Raw genomic sequence first — 17,811 nt, 5'->3', positions numbered from 1 at the left:
TTTCCCCAGGCCTGTGTTCATTTTAGATATTGAACTAATTATTCCTTCATGCCGTCAACTTAGCTCTCCTGCGTGACTCTGCAGAGCACTTGTCACTACATCCCTATGAAGTCCAAATCAACCTTGCTACCTGTTGGTCCTCGATCAGCCTGCAGGGTCTGATCATGCACTGGTTGAAGTCAATGGGAATTTTGCATTTGACTTCTGTGCAGGCAAGGTTGGGCCTGAATGAAAATTGTTTATAGCCGAGGAACTGTACCTGGCTTCAGTTCCAAATTAAATGCAAATAACCTCACAGTGCTGCCAAGGAGACTGGCTAAGTTTCTAGGGAACAGTGTGTATGATGCAGCCTCCACTAGCCAACCTGAGAGAAGGTTTGCAGCCATGGAGAAGATGGTTGGCTATCTGGATCACATACTGCAGTTTGCAAGTGGGTGGGAGAGTGCTGGCCTCAGTCTGACAGGTGAGTTGAAGGCCTTATGACCCCTCAGCCTGAAGGAAATGACTGTTACCTGTGACTAAATGATGTGCCTAGCAAAAGTCACGCAGCCCCTTCTGTCCTGGTGGAGTGGTGCATTGGTCACGAGTATTCTGTTGCTGCTTACGCACCAGAGAAATAGTACTGTGGCTCATGGCTATTGAGTCCTATGAGATTGGAGGGGTCTGGCTTTCCTTCACAGAGGGTTTGACTTCTCCCATCTTCTCCCAATGTTGCTGAACAGAAACTGGATGTTTTTCCCCCTGTCTAGCCGCACAAATTGGACACTCCATGTTTTTAGCACTGGTCTTAGACTTGTTCTTTTTTTCCCCCTCCCCCACATTTTAGCTGGCATTAGCCATAGCAGATCTCGCCCTACAAATGGCTTCTTGGAAGGGCTGTGTACAGACACTGGTGGAAAAGTAAGTATTTGTTTTATATCATTAAGCTTTATAGAAATATTAAACCTACAAATCACTCCACTCCTACAAGACTTAGCCTACAGGAATGCGAAAAGAAAGGTAATGATCTGAAAGCACAACTGCACTTGTGTGCACTGATACAAAAGAGTTGGAAAAGTGCTAGAAAATAACCTTTTCGTGACTGATAATTTAAGTAGCTCCTGATTCCAATTGAACTATAGTCGTGAAGTGTTCTAGGTGAGGCGAGTGGCAAGTCAGTTTATAGACATATCTGTGATAGAAGCCGTGCATGCTTTTTTGGGACTCCGGTCTAAGTCTTCCTCAGCTCCATTTCTATATTACTTTACAATCCCTTTCTCGCGCGCATAGCTGGCTTATCCTTCTGGTTTAGGGTTGATCAGGAGTCTCAAGCCAGTCAATGCTGCATCTTCACTGGTTGCAACTGTAGCTAGTTAGTGTCGTGAGACATTCCTTTCGCTTCTTGCTAGGGCTGAGTACTGTCACTGAGCAGCTGGAGCTCAAAGCAGGATCCACGTCCAGCAATGCTTGTCACTGCATGAGGCCAGCACGTACACATGGCGCTGTCGTGAACTGGTGCAGATGCTGTGCGAAGTTTCCACTCAACAAAGCCACTGCAATGTGAAATGGAGATTGCATGACGCCATTGTTGGCGGCGTGTGCATGTGATAGGACTTAACGTCTTGTATTTGTAGAACTAGAGATTTTTGTCATCCTCCTTGACAGGCACTTCCGACTATGGTAGGAGAACTAAACCCCAAACCGGGGTCGGTAATGCTCATTTATTTCGTAGCCTAACGTTTGCTTTTGACATGAATCCAGACAATGTGTTTTCGGACAACTCTGTCCAGAATCTCTTCCAGTGAGATTCCTCTCCTCTCCCACTGTGGTGTTAAAGGTGCTTAGACGCTCCTGGAGTTCGATATTGTGCGTGTTGGCGAGCCCCTTTCTTCTCCATGCCATTTCACCTCTTTTCCACTCTGTCTGCTCAGGTACAGTAACGACGTGACATCACTGCCCTTTCTGCTGGAGATCCTCACGGTGCTGCCAGAGGAGGTTAATAGCCGATCTTTGCGCATTGGAGCCAACCGCCGTACTGAAATCATTGAAGACCTGGCTTATTACTCCAGTACAGTGATCTCCCTTCTAGTAAGTAGATCACCTGGAATGCAGGCATGTGACAAATCAGCCTGCTCGGGTGAGGCTATTTCAGATCTAGCCCGGGTTGGAAGTGATCAGGAAGCTATCAGGCCTCCTAACAGCTGCCGGTATGAAACTAGTTGCTCTCTCCAGTCCCTAGCGGATGAGAGTCAAACAAAAAAGCACAGCTGGCCCCCAGCTGTAAGCAGTAGGCCAAGGAATGAGTTTGGTCATGGAGACTTAACTACCCCTCCAGCTAGTTTCTCCAGGTCAGGATTGAGACACGTTAGCGAGGGGCAGTATGGGGAGGAAACTTGCCCTGCCACTCTTTGTTCTGTGCTTAAAGGCCTTCAGTCTCCTGGGCTGTCAATCTAGCAGCTCTCACTGGCACTAAATGCGTTTAGACATAAGGCCCTACTTGAATCATGGCTGAGTTGTGGACAAGCCATGGAAAATCATGGAAAAGTAATAATGTCCATTGTTTTTTCCGCTGTCAGCCACCCATGGGGTCTGCAATACTGTGAATTAAGTAGGGCCTTATTTATAGATTATAAAAAGATGAGGGATCTCAGACCATTCACTTATCTTATTTTAATTTAAAAGGAGACTGGCAGAGAGAACCTTTAAAGTAATTCTAGAATAAGAGGTATTGATTTGTCAGAATAAGCACTTTAGGATTTACAGCTACCTAAAGGACATCTTATGTATCTTATTTTTACCATGAGTTCTTTCTTGACTTACCCATGCCCTTCGTGCAATGCCTTGAAGAGATGTACACCTTTCTCCCCACCCCCACCCCCGCCTTGCCACGCCAATCAGCTGTTTGGTGCGGGAAGTCTGGGGAGGGGAAGAAGCGGGACAGCAGCGGCAGTGTGCTCAGGGGAGGAGGCGGAGGTGAGCTGGGGTGGGGAGTGGTTCCTCTGTCCCTTACTTGCTGCAGCCCGCCCCAGCTCACCTCCGCTCCGCCTGATTGGCGCGGCAAGCCTGGGGGGGAGGAGAAACGGAGCTGTGGTGCGCTCGTAGGCGGAGGTGAGCTGGGGCGGGGGGGCCGCAGCAAGTAAGGTGATGGGTGGGGTGCAGAGGAACCGCTTGCGGTAATGTGAATTCGGATATAATGAGGTAAAGCAGCCCTGCTCCCCAGAGCGCTGCTTTACCACGTTATATCGGACTGCATTATATCGGGGTACAGGTGTACTTATGTTCCTAACGCTCCCGTAGTGTTCACCCAAAGGATGATATATGGTGGCAACTGCAAAAATGTACCTGGATGGAAAAATCAACATCCACAGGTGAATTTCTAGATGCTTTCCCACTGGTGTGCCACTAAGGGGAGTCCAGGCTCTCCAGGGAGCTAACCGCTTGAGGACATTGGTGCTCAACAAGGCTTGTGATTTGGGTTTGAGGAGTGACATGAATCAACCCGTCTCCAAAGCAGTTCACAGAGATTGAAAGGAGCTGACTAGAATATATCCAGCCCCACTCTACTCAGTCAGTGTTTTCCCAAGGATGCTTTACTCGTTTCCTACTAAACTGTTTGAACTAAATACTCAGGAGAGACCAATCTGGACCCCTCCCCACCCAGCTCCAGGCTGTACTGAAATACAGCCCCCATACACATTAATGCAGAACTCCTCATTAGTTTTTATCATTTCACATTGCTTATTTAAATGGGAAATACAACATGCCCCCCAGCTGTGCATAATAAGGCTGTTAATATCCTAGAACCCCAGATGGAATTGCATTTTGATGTATTATAATTATAATAGATGGTAACAAATTATTTTTTTGCTTTGCAGCCCACGCTTTCTCTGCTTCTCTCCTTTCGCTGCCCTTCGCATCTGTGTCTGCTTTGCTGTCTGTTCCCCAGTCTTTTCCTCCAGCTGCTTTCCTTTTGCTTCAACTCTGGCCATAATTTTTCTCATTTTCATAGCTGTTGGAGTTGGAACAGATCTGCATACCTCTCTTCTTCTTCACCTTTAAAACCACCTCTCGCTTAGTGCAGGTTCATTCCCCAGGGTGTCTTCAGCACTTTATCTAATCCAGTTTTGAATGCCACCAGTGATGTGGGTCACCACTTCCTTTGAGGGAATTATTCCATCACCCGACCAATCTCACCCTAAATTTTCCTGTGCACTCTTTAATGCCACTACTCCTAGTTACAGAACTTCATAAGATGTCAAATTCAGGAGTGGCAGAAGTGCCCTAAAAGTAAGGGGGACACCGGTGTCTGAACCGTGGCCCTGCCCCCCATGCCACCCACTCCCCCCCAAGGCCCCGCCTTCCCTCTTTTAAAAGTGATGAGGCTGTGGCCCCTCCCTCCCACCCCCGTTCCAGTGTCCCCGGTCAAATTCCCTTCTCAGTTTGATACTACACCCTTTGTTGTTTGCAGACAGTTATTATGTTCCCTTCTAGCCATTGTTTAGCTATGCCATATGTAGACTATTTAACCTTGCTTTGTGAATCAACTCTCTTGCCCATTTCTAATTCCTTTTGTTCTCTGGATCCCCTCCAGCTTGTCTGTATCTTTCTGATACCTGATTGCTCAGAATTGGGCATAGTATTCTGGTTGTGCTCTGAAGCCATAAAGAGGCTTTCTGCAATGTGATGGGGTACTTCTGCCCCAAAGGATTTTCAAATCATATGGAGCATGTTGCCCTTTTCTTTGCTATCCTGTAACAAGCACCTCCAGTTCATTGTCCAATATCGTCTTGTGTTTGTCTTGACTCCCCAGCTTTCCATATCTCTCCTGTGTTAAATCTCACTTTATTTTCAGCTCATATTTATTCAGTCTAGGTCCTTGTATTTGTGTCCTTGTTGTTGCTTGTAACTTTTTCTCCAGACTCTTCATCCCCTACCGTTTAGTTTCATTTGTTTGGTTAACATGCTGGTTACTTCTTTTTTCCAGCTCATCAGTGAAGATGCTAAATAATTACTTCTGGGGGAATTCTGCATCACTGTGCGTGCGCAGAATTCATGTCCCCCGCAGAAAAATGAATTCTGATAGGGAAGCTGCAAGAGCGGTCATGCGCCCATCCCTGGCAGCACAGGCAGGTCGATTTTGGGCTCCTGGAGCAGCTGGTAGAGACATAAATCACTGCGGGGAGTGCTTGGCAGTCATGCATGTGAGAGAGAGAGAGAGACACATTGTTCCTCTCACTTCCTATTGCAGCATGCTCGGCATGGAAGGGCAGAGGGCATTGGGGTGTTTCTGAGGAGATAGGCATGGGGCAGGCTCTGTCCCCTCAGGCAGAGCAGAATGTAGCAGCCTGCCTGCTTAGTGAATTGTTCCCATTGTCTTTGTGAATTCCCCCAGGAGTATAAAACAGGTGTAAAAAGTTTTAAGGCTCCTTTACATTGCCAAAGTTGTGTAAAGGACAGTATGGCCTTAGAAATGCTTATGGTGCTTTAGTGATTAGAACTGAACTAAATTTTTGGACTGAAAAAATTTCCTATCAAAATGTGCTCCATGAACTGTTTGCTACTGATCTATTTGGAGATGGTCAGTAGCCACTATAAATTGTGAGTTTGATTCCCCAGCCCTCACTTGCTCTTCAGGTGCCTATGGTGTGACACTGAGCTTATGGCTGCATATATTTGTTGTCTAATAACTAGAAATAAAAGGTCAAACCTAGTTACGTTACTGGGCGGGGGTTGGGGATTTTTGCCAGTGCTCCCCACACCCCTTCTCCATCTATTATATTGTAGTTTAAATAAATTACCAAAATAATTGAAACCAGTGTGATTATATTGCATTATTTTGACAAATAAAATATTCACCAGGAGTATAAATAATATTGGGGTTAACCCTGTTCTGTGGTGCGACCCGGCACTGCACTCATCCGCAGTTTATTACCTTGCTGTCCAGAATTCCTCATTTTCATGTGTTCAAACTGCTTTTGAAGTTTAATTCTTTTCTTTTCAAATTTAACTGGTAGCTTAACGCTTAGTTTAAAAGTTCAAAAAGGCTGCCTCCATACAAATGTATAGCCGAGAACAGGAGCAGGGGAGGTTAGGAACATGGGGTCAGACCAGACTGGTCCAATCAGTTAGGTATCCCATGTCCAGCAGTGGCCAATATCTAATGCTTCAGAGGCAGATCGATTGTCTCTGCTCTTTCTCTCCCCTCTCTTCTCCTCCCCCGCCCCAGAAAAAAAAACAACCCACACCATACAATGCACCTGTATGTATAAGGATGGCCGTGGAGAACACATTCCTAATTTTGCCAGTTGGTTTAATCCAGATTCTAACTGTAAAAGTCTATGAGACTTTCAGAAGGGCCCATCGTGATCAGCTAGTCTGACCTTCTGCACCTTGCAGGCCACAGAACCTCACCCTGGAGCCTGTACTAGAATTAGCTGGTTTAAGTTCCAACCTAGTTTAAAGCCTAAGTTCTATCTTTATGGATCTGCAGAAGTGTTACCCTTAAAACTTTGTGCTGCTTTTTTGCTCTAGCCACCCCTGGCACTTTCTCTGTGAAGAGAGAGAAGCCGGCTGTCTGATTAGTTAATTGGTTAGTTGAGCAAGCTCATGTCTCTCTGATTGCTTATTGCCTTAGTAGAGATGACGTGGGAAGCCCGGGTTAGTCAAAAGCTGATGGTGGATCATAAAGGATCATGAGCAGGCCAGCTGGACCCAGTGGTAGAATCTCTGAGCATGTTCCCCCACGATGACCCTCCTGAAGTCTGAAAGGAAAAGCGGCTTTTGGCAGCACGGTGGCAATTCTCTGGTGATATCTGCTGGTGGTCCATCTGCAGATATGCCTGCTGAGAGGAAATCGTGGCTGGTGATTTCTTGGGACAGCCTGTCATTTGTTTGCTTTGCCAGGCAGACTCCACCCAAGTGTTTGCTTTGCCCCGGCGCGCTCTGCATATATTAAAGATTCTATATTCAGACCACCCAAATTTCCTTTCCAAAGTCCAGAGTGGGCATTTTAATGAGCTGCCTGAAGAGCAAAAAGAAATCGGGTCTCTCTGTCTAGGATTTAACTCCTATATATAACTCGTATAGGATTTAGCTCATATTTTTTTTAAGTTACTTATATTTAGGGGTCTACCAAATTCTTCGCTGCTGTGAAAATTGCATTACGGACCAAGAAATCTGGTCTCCAGCCACCCAGCTCTGAAGGCAGAGCAGAGAGCAGCGGCTGCTGCCCTGGTGCCCAGCTCTTCAGGCAGCGCCGATGTAAGGATGACGATACCGTGCCGTCCCTTCTCTGCAGCTGCTGGCCGGTGGCGCTGCCTTCACAGCTGGGCGCCCAGCCAGCAGCCGCTGCTCTCCGCTCTGCCATCAGAGCTTGGCGCCCAGGCAGCGCAACCCCCAGCATCAGCACAGAAGTACGGGTAGCAATACTGCGGCCCCCTAATAGGCTTCTGACCCCCTTTTTCGATCTGGACCCCTAGTCTGAGAAATGCTACGGGAGAAGTCGCACCATTTTCTTGGGTTCATCGCAGTCTAAATAGCGAATTTCAGGGATATGTAACCCATCTGCGAAATTTTCTATTTATGCCGTGACCAACCCATAAAAATTGTGTGATTTCTCCATGATCTAAGTAGACCCCCTACTGTCCTAATAAAACCTCTGTCTAATAAGACAGAGGTTTTATTGGAGTTCTCTAGAGGCTGTAATAATGTACAGAGCTACTAGCCTTCTGGAGTAGATTACCAAGTGAACAGTAAGCATGACCGTCTTGAAACATTTGGTATGGAAAGTTAAGGTACACTGTCAAACTTGTAGGCTCCATTCTCCCTGGAGATGGGGTGGTCCAAGGTCCACTCAAGCCCTGACGGGCAAAACATGAGGCTGTTCTAGCTTCGCACAGCAAGGGCCCCCTTTGGATGGGTCCTGGCAAACCTTGTCAGTGGGGTTGCTGATGAACAGCAGAAGGCTCTCCCTCCCCCAGGCTGAGGGCCCCCAGCCACAGTCAGAAATAACTCCCCAGTTTCTTACGGCACGATGGTGTAATGATTGTCCTCAAGCGGGCCTGAACGATGCCTTTTACCTTTCAAAGCCGTCACCGAGACGCTAGTGATGCGAGTGTATTTTGCAGCAGTGAGCGTAAGGAAATCTTAACTTGAGACTTGGCAAATATGAAGCTCATTAGGGCTGGGCTTCATCTATCTTTGAGACAGGACCCTGTAGGAAATTGATGTGCTGTGGACGGGTGAACATATTCCAGGCTGCTTTTCTCACCATATGCTGTCCCTGCAGTTGAAGTCAATTGATGTGCTTGGCTTAATCCCTAGATCACGTGGGGGGCTTGTCTATTTAGGCAGGGCAGGGGGGCTCAAGTCATCTCCTATCTCGATCGTGCTTCCTTCACTTCTCCTGCCAGACTGACATTCCGGGTATAGTATGTGGCTCATGTTTCTTGCCATGCACTTTTCTTGAGAGGCTGATTTTAGGCGTGGGGTGTCATTAAGCGATAGACGAGTCTCTTCACGTTGACACTGATGGGTGGGGGGGAATTGTGGTTTTTAAATACAGTTCATCCCTCAGCGATCACGCCATGGATGCTGCGTACCTTGAAACGCTGATCCTCTCTGTTCACAGCTTCCAGAAACCTGTTGAACGCAGGAGAGCGTCAGTTTTGTGCTTGTGGAAACGAACTGGTAGCTTTGGGTCTCTAACCAATTCTCCGTCCCTGCTCTTTCTCCCCAGATGACCTGTGTAGAGAAAGCAGGCAACGATGAGAAGATGCTCATGAAAATTTTCCGCTGCCTGGGGAGCTGGTTCAACCTGGGAGTTCTGGATAGTAACTTCATGGCCAACAGCAAGTTACTGTCCCTCCTCTTCGAGGTGCTGGTGAGTATTCGCTCAGGCCATTGGCCGAGCTCCTCTCTGCCCGGGAAGAAAGATGTTAACTTTTTACCAGGAGAGGAGCAGCAAAACTTTTAAATCAGTTTGAAATCCCTGTGCAGACTTGTTACAAATCCGTTGTAAACGTTGGCACGCTAGGATGACAGCTCATTGGTGGTCTGCATGGCGGGTCATAAAGAAAAGTTTACTCCTCTTCCTGGGTCCTTTTCTCTGTCTTGAGTATGAGACCCAACCCATCTCTTATCCCACTGTGCTGCTGGCTGCACGCTAGCTCTTCCCCAGTGCCCCAAATAGCTCTGCTTAGTGCCCCCTCGATTTCCAGCCTGAAGGCTGTCAAGAACTGGCACTTTGGAGAAGTGGGTGTCAACAGGAGCACAGGACTCTCTTAAGAGCAAGAGTCCAGTTTAAGTGCTTCTTCTGCCCACATGTCAAGTCCCGAGTTCAAGATTCCAGTTCTCTGGAACCAGCTGCTGCTGTCGCTGACCTGAGATACGCCTAGAACGTGGGCCAACTTCACCCCAGTCTGAACTCGCAGACTGGGGTGAAGTTAGCCCCAAGCACAGCATGGTGAAGGGGAGGGTTGAAGATGTCATTTTTAGCCTTTACCAAGTAAGAGAAATGAACAGCAAAGGACTGTGGCTCATGGAGTCGGGGAGGAAACCTCGCTCCATTTCTCTAGAGTGAAATAGGCGGGGAAAAGAGCAACTCAAACAAAATCCTGGTTTTCTGAACTGCAAAGGGATTATTGGGGGATGGATAGGTGAAGGCCCTGGGCCAAAAACACAGTAGACTTAAAATGTGAATGTAAGACCTGTTCTCCAGTTTGGCTGTGTACCATAGAGGAGGGAGAAACCTGCACCTTCTTCAGGGTGATCATCAGGGTCATCATCCGTCTACACTCCCAACCTCTAGCTATTCAGATAGTGAAAAGAACCATGTATTTCTTCTCATGCTGCATTTGAAAGTCCTCGATCTGAGTGGTATGAACGTTTTTAATTAAAGCAGATAGTAAGACACCTTCTCGCCCCCTGGACTCCGTTATTCCCTTTGCCTGCATTCCTGTCGAAAGACCTGCTGCAACAAATCCTTCTTCTGTGTAGCTTGGGATTCAGCAGTTGTATCCCCAGATGGGTCATGAAATGGCTCACCGTACTGTTTCCAGTTATAGCACATTGGTCCAGGGCAGGACTGGAGTGGGAGTGGGGTGGCATTGGATTGCAGAAACCACATGATCCTGTAATCTTTGCAAACCCAGGTATACTTTCTGGCAGACAGTACTTCCGAAAAGAAGTTCACAAAGTTCTAGTCGATCTGGTCTCCTGTTCTCACGGTCTCGCCCATTCATCATCAGTTTTCTCAACTTCTGTTAAGAGGCCACTTTGTCTAGTTCACTGGTGCTTCAACTTTTCCTGTCGTGCCCCACCCCCCTCTTACCAGTAATGGAATCAGTCTGTGCTTCCCCCTTCCATTACTGTCCAGTTGGCTCCGCGGAGGGGCTGGGGCTGGAGGCGGAGTTGGGCTGGGGGTGGAGCGGAGCTGGGGTGGGTGGCACTCCCTGCCCTGCCCCCTGTGGGGGCTGGCCTGGACCTCGCCACCGCACCTCCCTCCCCCCAAACATTCCTCTGTGCCCCTCTAGGAGGGTGCACCCCCCAGTTTGGGGACCACTGGTCGAGTTCTTAGAGCACGAGGCTGGGAGCCAGGGCTCCTGGATTCCATTCCAGCTTCTGTCACTGATGTTCTTTGTGACTTGAGGTAAGTTTGACTTCAACTTCTGTCTTTCCCATCTGCGAAATGAACATTGCTATCAGTTGCTGTTACTGACCACTTCAATTAAGAATGAGTTCAAGGTTTTATACTAATCTCCCTTTTAGGAGCTCATAACTTTCTCCATCATATACAAGGTGGGTGAGATAATATCTTTTATTGGATCAACTTCAGTTGGTGAGAGAGACAAGCTTTCGAGCCATGCAGAGCTCTTCTTCAGGTCTGGGAAAGGTACTCCGAGCGTCACAGCTCAATGCAAGGTGGAACAGATTGTTTAGTGTAAGTAAGTAGTTAGCTCATATTCTAAGGGACCAGCATAACTACTTACACTAAACAATCTGTTCCAGCTTGCATTGAGCTGTGATGCTCGGAGTACCTTTCCCAGACCTGAAGAATCTGTGGCTTGAAAGCTTGTCTCTCACCAGCAGAAGTTGGTCCAATAAAAGAAATTACCTCCACCACCTGGCATCTTTAATATCCTGGTATTGACAGGGCTACAACATTGCATCCATCATATACAGTTCTTCCTGGCTGAAATTCACCATGCTTAAAGGTGAATTGTTTTGTAAGGCTTTGAGCAAGGTGCCTTTAACACTTGTTTGCATTAGGCGAGTCTTGGAATAAAGTTCTGTCCATCTGCACAGGATTTAAAATATTCAAATGTTGTTAACTTTCAAGGCTAGAAGCATAAAACTTGGCTTGGTTTGTAATTGTCATCAGAGAAACAAAACTGGCTGTAGATTTTCCAAGTTCTGAACATTTAAGTCAATATTTTGTTCACGTACAGTACTGTGCTTTTATCCCTCCTTTTTCTGACACCTTTCCTGAGTTAGCTGTTCTGAGTTAAAGTCTTTCTCCATATGTATGGAAACCCCAAAGAGCTCCAGTAAAACAGGAAAATTAAATGTAAAAAACTTGCATTAATGCAACATGAAAGTTGAAGAGCTGAGCTAAGCACACACAAGTCAGAAATTCCCAAATGGTACCAGTTCGTCATGCATTGTTTGCTCAGACCTGTTGCATGGATGAGGTATTGTCTAATGTTTTATTATTATGCCATTATGAAACGGGTAACTTGCTTTGCATTTGTTGCACGATACAATCTAAGCAAACAAAAATGCAAATTAAGGTTCCCATTTAACAGTGGAAAGAGGACTAGACAGCACTTAATGCATGAAACAAGTCTGAGTTAATGTTGCAGTAGAAACTGTTATCCTCTGGGGTTTTCTGACTTCTGAGTGCTCAGCTTTTCAGCCTGCATGTTACATTAATGATAGTTTTTGCAGTTAATTTCTCCCTGCCCTTCATTGTTTGCAAGGGATTGTGCTGCTTAATTATTCAATGTTTGCAAAATGCTTGAGGATCCCCTTATGAAAGGGCATCTATAGGTGCACCGGATTACTGCTATTCCTTTGTTGCCTCTCCTCTTCGCTGTCTGCTCTCTCCTTCTTTGTACGCCAGCCCTGTCTCCTTTCCTAATTACCCCCAGCCCTATGGTAGCTATTAAAGCTTCTGTGAAATGAGCCTTGCACAATGGCCATGAATGTTTACCAGGCAGGGCCCACCCTAAGCCACCAGGATAATAAAACCAGTATTTTATCCACACTTCAGAGGGGTGTTCCCCCGGCTTCACCACCCAAGGAGAAAGGGGTAGTACAATTTTTCCATGGTGCTGAAATATCTCAGACCTGAGATTTCAGTCATTCTGTTCCACCTCTTTACGTGCCATGTAGAGAAGCCAGAAGGGTTCCGTGGGGCGAAGGTCAGTTGCCCCCTGGGTACAGCAGCAGGCTATGCAGGGCTGGCAAAGGAGGTGGTGTGGGGAGAGCTGTGTATTAAGAAACGTGCCTTGGTATTTGAGATGAAACAAAAGCTTCGTTAGGTGCAGCCTTGTTTATCGCTCCGCAGTCACCTGGCTCCTTTCCTCCCCTTCTGTCCTGCAGCGACAAGACAAGACGTCCTCAAACCTGCACGAGGCAGCCTCTGATTGTGTGTGCTCGGCTCTCTATGCTATTGAAAACGTGGAGACCAACCTGCCCCTCGCGCTGCAGCTCTTCCAGGGAGTCCTGACGCTGGAGGCCGCCTATCACATGGCTGTGGCCCGGGAGGATTTAGACAAGTAAGCAAATGAGCCTCTGGTGTTCCTGGAGAGGGGGGAGAGCTGCGATAATTAACTGTCAACTTGTCTGTTCAGAGCTATTCTTGGGATCGGCTGTGTTTGTGCAGCGCTCTGGAGTGTCGTATGCAAATGATTGCTCACGGAACAGAGACGGCTGAGTTAATGGCGCTTCGCTTTGCCGTCAGTCGCCAGGCTAGAATTGCAGGGGGGCGAGCAACCTGAGCTTGGGCAGGCAGGAGGGAGCGTTGCAGGCACTCTGGTGCTTTGCTCTTATCAAAAGTCTTATCAGAAGACGTGCCGCTGTGCGTCTCTCATTGAGTGATGAGAGAGAGTGGAATGGCTGAGCCTTCTGGAGAGGGGAAAAACAGCCTTGTGAGCGCTACAGCATGGGACTTGTCCTGCCTTCCATCTACAGAGTTCTGTACCGATGTTAAAGAGCCCTTCTTGTTGGCTTTATGATGTTAGCATCTAGCTGCTCCAACCAAGATCAAGGCCTCACTCTGCTTGTACAGTGCCTAGACAATAAGAGGGTTTACAGTGCAGATAGACAAGACAGAATAAAGGGTAAAAGGAGAAACAAAGGCAAGAGATGGAAAGTGAGTTGGCAGATCTCTTGTGGCAGTGCCTCCTCTCGCCGGCCCTGCGGCCAGTGTTCCTTGCTACCTCCCTCTGAAGTCAGCACTATCAGAGGGGAAAATGAAGGTGAAGAGGGTGGTGGCTTTCCATGGATCATGCTCCAGATCACTCCTAGAACTGCCATTAGAACTCCCAGTCCTGTGCTCAGCCCACTCGGCCATGCTGTCTGTTACACAATGCTGTGCTGTCGGTCCTCGGGAACTGAGAGATGGCAAATGGAGAGGCTTCACATTCGGCAATCAGCCCTCACTGTCTCTGTGGTCTTGGTTTTGATCTTCCTCTTTCAAACAGAATAGCAAAGCTGGTTAGTTTGAGGACAGGTTTTTGCTGTTCAACTCAGCCCCTCAAATTGTTTTCTAAAGATATTTTCAGGACAGCAATCCTATCTTCTAACACAGATTGCCTCGCTGTCTGTGACATGCTGCTGTAAAATTCAAGGCTGATAAAGCTGGTTCACGTACTTGTGTATCATATGCTGTTGCACAGTCCCTCCATTCTCGTACTGTATGTCCTGTTCTTGTGCCGAATGCATTTGAGGTTGATTTTTGGTAGACTTCTTGGGGGTCTGTTTGCAGCGATGGAGATGGATGTCCTAAACTTTCTCCTGAACCACAGTCTCTTAGTTGTCCTGGGTACGTATTAAAGTTTAACTCTGAGGAACCCAATTTAGACCAGGCAGTGGTCTTCACTTTCATCAGAACTTCCTGGAATCCATAAAGGGAGAGGCAATTCTTGATTTAGTCCTAAGTGGAGCACAGGATCTGGTCCAAGAGGTGGATATTGCTGAACCACTTGGTAATAGCAACCATAGTGTAATTAAATTTAACATCCTTGTAGAGGGGAAAATACCAAAGAAGCCCACCACAGTACCATTTGACCGCAGAAAGGGTTAACTACACAAAAATGACTACTAAAAACTACCTCAATTAGCTGTAACCACTCAAGAAAGGGTATTAAAATCATTGTGGATAGTCCTCTGAAAACATCCACTCAGTGTGCAGCGGCGGTCAAAAAAAATCTAACAATGTTAGGAACCATGAGGAAAGGGATAAATAATAGTATAGAAAATATCACACTCGACATAAATCCATGGTACGCCTGCAGAAAGGGCTAACTACACAAACATGAGTAGGGTAGTTAAACGGACGTTAAAAGGAGTGCTCACGAGTGAAATGCCTGCAAGCTGCAGGGAAGCTCTTTAAAAACACCATTATAGAGGCTCAAACTAAATGCATTCCCCCACCAGTAAGAGGACCAAAAAATGGCACCATGGCTTAACAGCAGAGTAAAAGTGGCAGTTAGAGGCAAAAAGGCAGCTTTAAAAGTTGGAAGCCCAATCCTACTGAGGGAAATGGAAAGGAGCATAAACTCTGACACGGCAAGTGTAGAAGTGTAACAAGGAAGGCCAAAATATGAATTTGGAGAGCAACTGGCTAAAGACACAGAAACTAACAGCAACATGTTTCTTTTTAAGTACCTCAGAAGTGGGAAGCCTGCCAAACGCACTGGGGCCACTGGATGATCCAGGGGCTAAAGGGGAGCGCTCTGGGAAGACAAGGCCGTTGCAGCGAAGCTAAATGAATTCTTTGCTTTGGTCTTTCCTGCAGTGGATGTGAGGGAGATTCCCACACCTGAGCTGTCCTTTTTAGGTGACAAATCTGAGGAACTGTCCTAGATTGAGGTGTCAATAGAGGTGGTTTTGGAATAAATTGATAAATTAAACAGTAATAAGTCACCAAGGCCAGATGGTATCACCCAAGAGTTCTGAAGGAACTCAAATGTAAAACTGCAGAACTACTGTGATATGTAACTTATCACTTAAATCAGACTCTACCAAATGATTGGAGGATAGCTAATGTAACCCCGATTTTTATTTTTTATTAAAAAAAGGTGATCCCGGCAATTACAGGCCGGTAAGCCTGACTTCAGTACAGGGCAAATCGGTTTAAACTAGAGTAAAGAACTGAATTATCAGACAAATAGATGAATACAATATGTCGGGGAAGAATCAATGCGGCTTTTGTAAAGGGAAGTCATGCCTCACCAGTCTAGTGTTTTTTGAGGGAGTCAACAAACATGTGGACAAGGGGATCCAGTGGATATAGTGTACTTGGACTCTCAGAAAGCCTTAGATGTTTCACATGCCAAAGGCTCTTAGGCAAAGTAAGCTGTTACGAGATAAGAGAAGGTTCTCTCCTGGATCAGTAACTGGCTAAAAGATAGGAAACAAAGGGTAGGAATAAACGGTCAGTTTTCACAGTGGAGAGAGGTCAATACAGGGGTCTGTACTGGGACCTGCTATTTCACAAATTCATGAACAATCTGGAAAAGGGAGTGAACAGTGAAGTGGCAAAGTTTGCAGAGAATACAAAATTCCAGATAGTGCAAAGAGTTCCAAGGGGATCTCACTAAACTGGGTGACTGGGTAACAAAATAGCAGATAAAATTCAGTGTTGGTAAGTATAAAGTATTTCACATTGGAAAACATAATCTCAACTACACATAGAAAATGATGGGGTCTAAATTAGCTGTTACCACTCAAGAAAGGGGTATTGGAATAATTGTGGATAGTTCTCTGAAAACATCTGCTCAATGTGCAGCAGCAGTCAAAAAAAAAAGGGGTGGGGGTGGGGGGGGAAGCTAACAATGTTAGGAAAGGGATAAATAATAACACAGAAAATATCATATTGCCTCTCTATAAATCCATGGTACGCCCACATCTTGAATACTGCATGTAGCTCTGGTTGCTCCATCTCAAAAAAGATATATTCGAATTGGAAAAGGTACAGAGAAGGTCAACACAAATAATTAGCGGTCTGGAACAGCTTCTATATGAGGAGAGATTAAAAAGAGAGATTGTGCAGTTTAAAAAAGATGACTAAGGCGCGAATATGATAGAAGTCTGTAAAATCGTGACTGGTGTAGAGAAAGTAGATACGGAAGTGTTGTTTACTACTTCTCATAACACAAGAACTTGGGGTCACCAAATGAAATTAATAGGCAGTAGGTTTAAAACAAACATAAGGAAGTATTTCTTCACACAACGCACCGTCAACCTGTGGAACTCCTTGCTGTGGGATGTTGCGAAGTCTGGAAGCATAACTGGATTCAAAAAAGAATTAGTTAAGTTCCTGGAGAATAAGTCCATCAGTGGTTATTAGCCAAAATGGTCAACGATGCAACCCCATAATCCGGATGTCCCAAAATGTCTGACTGCCAGAAGCTGGAACTGGACAACAGGGGATGGATCACTCGAGATTGCCCTGTTCTGTTCATTCCCTCTGAAGGATCTGGCTCTGGCCACAGTTGGAAGACAGGATACTGGGCTTGATGGACCAGTGGTCTTGACCCAGGATGGCCGTTCTTAGTTCAGATTTTGTTAAGCACATAACTCCCACAACTATGATGCTCTTCAGCACATTGTAACTCCATTTCCCTGAATTTGGGGGGCGAATTAGAAACGTCTCTGGATAAAAAGGCTGCTGAAATGGAAGGATTCAGTGTACCCCTGCCTCTGAGATGACTGCTTAGTGCATGTTAGCTTCAGGAAGCTAATGCTGTACATAAGTAGGAGACAGTTTTTCTCCCTGTATTTACGATATCACTGGGTATTTGCATGTGAAACATGATTTGCTTCACTTCCTTCAACAGGGTTCTCAATTACTGCCGTGTCTTCACTGAACTCTGTGAGACGTTTCTGGATAAAATTGTTTGTTCACCAGGCCATGGGCTGGGGGACCTGCGCACGCTGGAGTTGTTGCTGATCTGTGCAGGCCATCCACAGTATGAGGTAGGACTCAGTGCGTTACTCGCTCTTCTTCCTCAATCAGATCTGCAGAAAGCTTTTCTTTATAGCCTAGTGAGTTTGGGCAGGTTTCAGGTCCCGTTCCATAGTGGCCTTGAAAGCCTTGCTCTGAATTTGTGATGCAGAAGGTATTGTTTAATTCGTCTGTGCCTGGGATAGAAAGCCCGAGGCAGCCTCTCCTGATGGAAGAGGTAAGGAAAAGTCCCTCATCAATTTGCTTGAAAGCATTTTAAACCTCTCACCTGCTAGGAGCTGTATCTTGCTTTCTGCATCTTCTCTGTGCAGTAGTCAGTCAGGGTCCGCCTTTGGAAGAATAGATTCCTGGGTGAACATGTATTTTGGTGCCTCCCCTGGCCCCTGCTGCTCTCCACCCTCATTGCTCCCAGCTCTGCTGCCTCCCCCCGACCCATTGCCCCTCGCTCGCTTCTGCGGCCTCACACTACAGGCCCGCCTCACTCCTTGCCTCTTGACCACAGCTCACCCATAAGGCTAGCCCTTGTAATGGGTTTTTTTTCAATGTTCTACGTAGCTAAATGTTCTCTGAGGCTTCCAATGTAGCGGTAATTTCTTACATATCCACCCAAATCAGATGAGTGATCTCATCTCCCCTCG

The 17,811-nt window shown here is 46.5% G+C and overlaps 1 protein-coding gene across 1 annotated transcript in view; it reads left to right on the top strand.

Annotated features, from left to right (window-relative positions):
- TNPO3 (transportin 3) overlaps nt 1-17,811 on the top strand; it is an 80,571-nt gene that overhangs the window by 34,082 nt on the left and 28,678 nt on the right. The window contains exons 3-7 of the mRNA XM_074942762.1: nt 827-900; nt 1,911-2,067; nt 8,717-8,860; nt 12,583-12,758; nt 17,046-17,184. Coding sequence (XP_074798863.1) covers nt 827-900; nt 1,911-2,067; nt 8,717-8,860; nt 12,583-12,758; nt 17,046-17,184 — 690 coding nt within the window. The remainder of the gene's footprint in view (nt 1-826; nt 901-1,910; nt 2,068-8,716; nt 8,861-12,582; nt 12,759-17,045; nt 17,185-17,811) is intronic.

This window comes from Natator depressus, chromosome 1 (assembly GCF_965152275.1).
Source record: "Natator depressus isolate rNatDep1 chromosome 1, rNatDep2.hap1, whole genome shotgun sequence".
NCBI lineage: Eukaryota > Metazoa > Chordata > Testudines > Cheloniidae > Natator > Natator depressus.
Note: the sequence above shows the minus strand (reverse complement) of the source record. Positions and strands in the feature narration are given on the sequence as shown.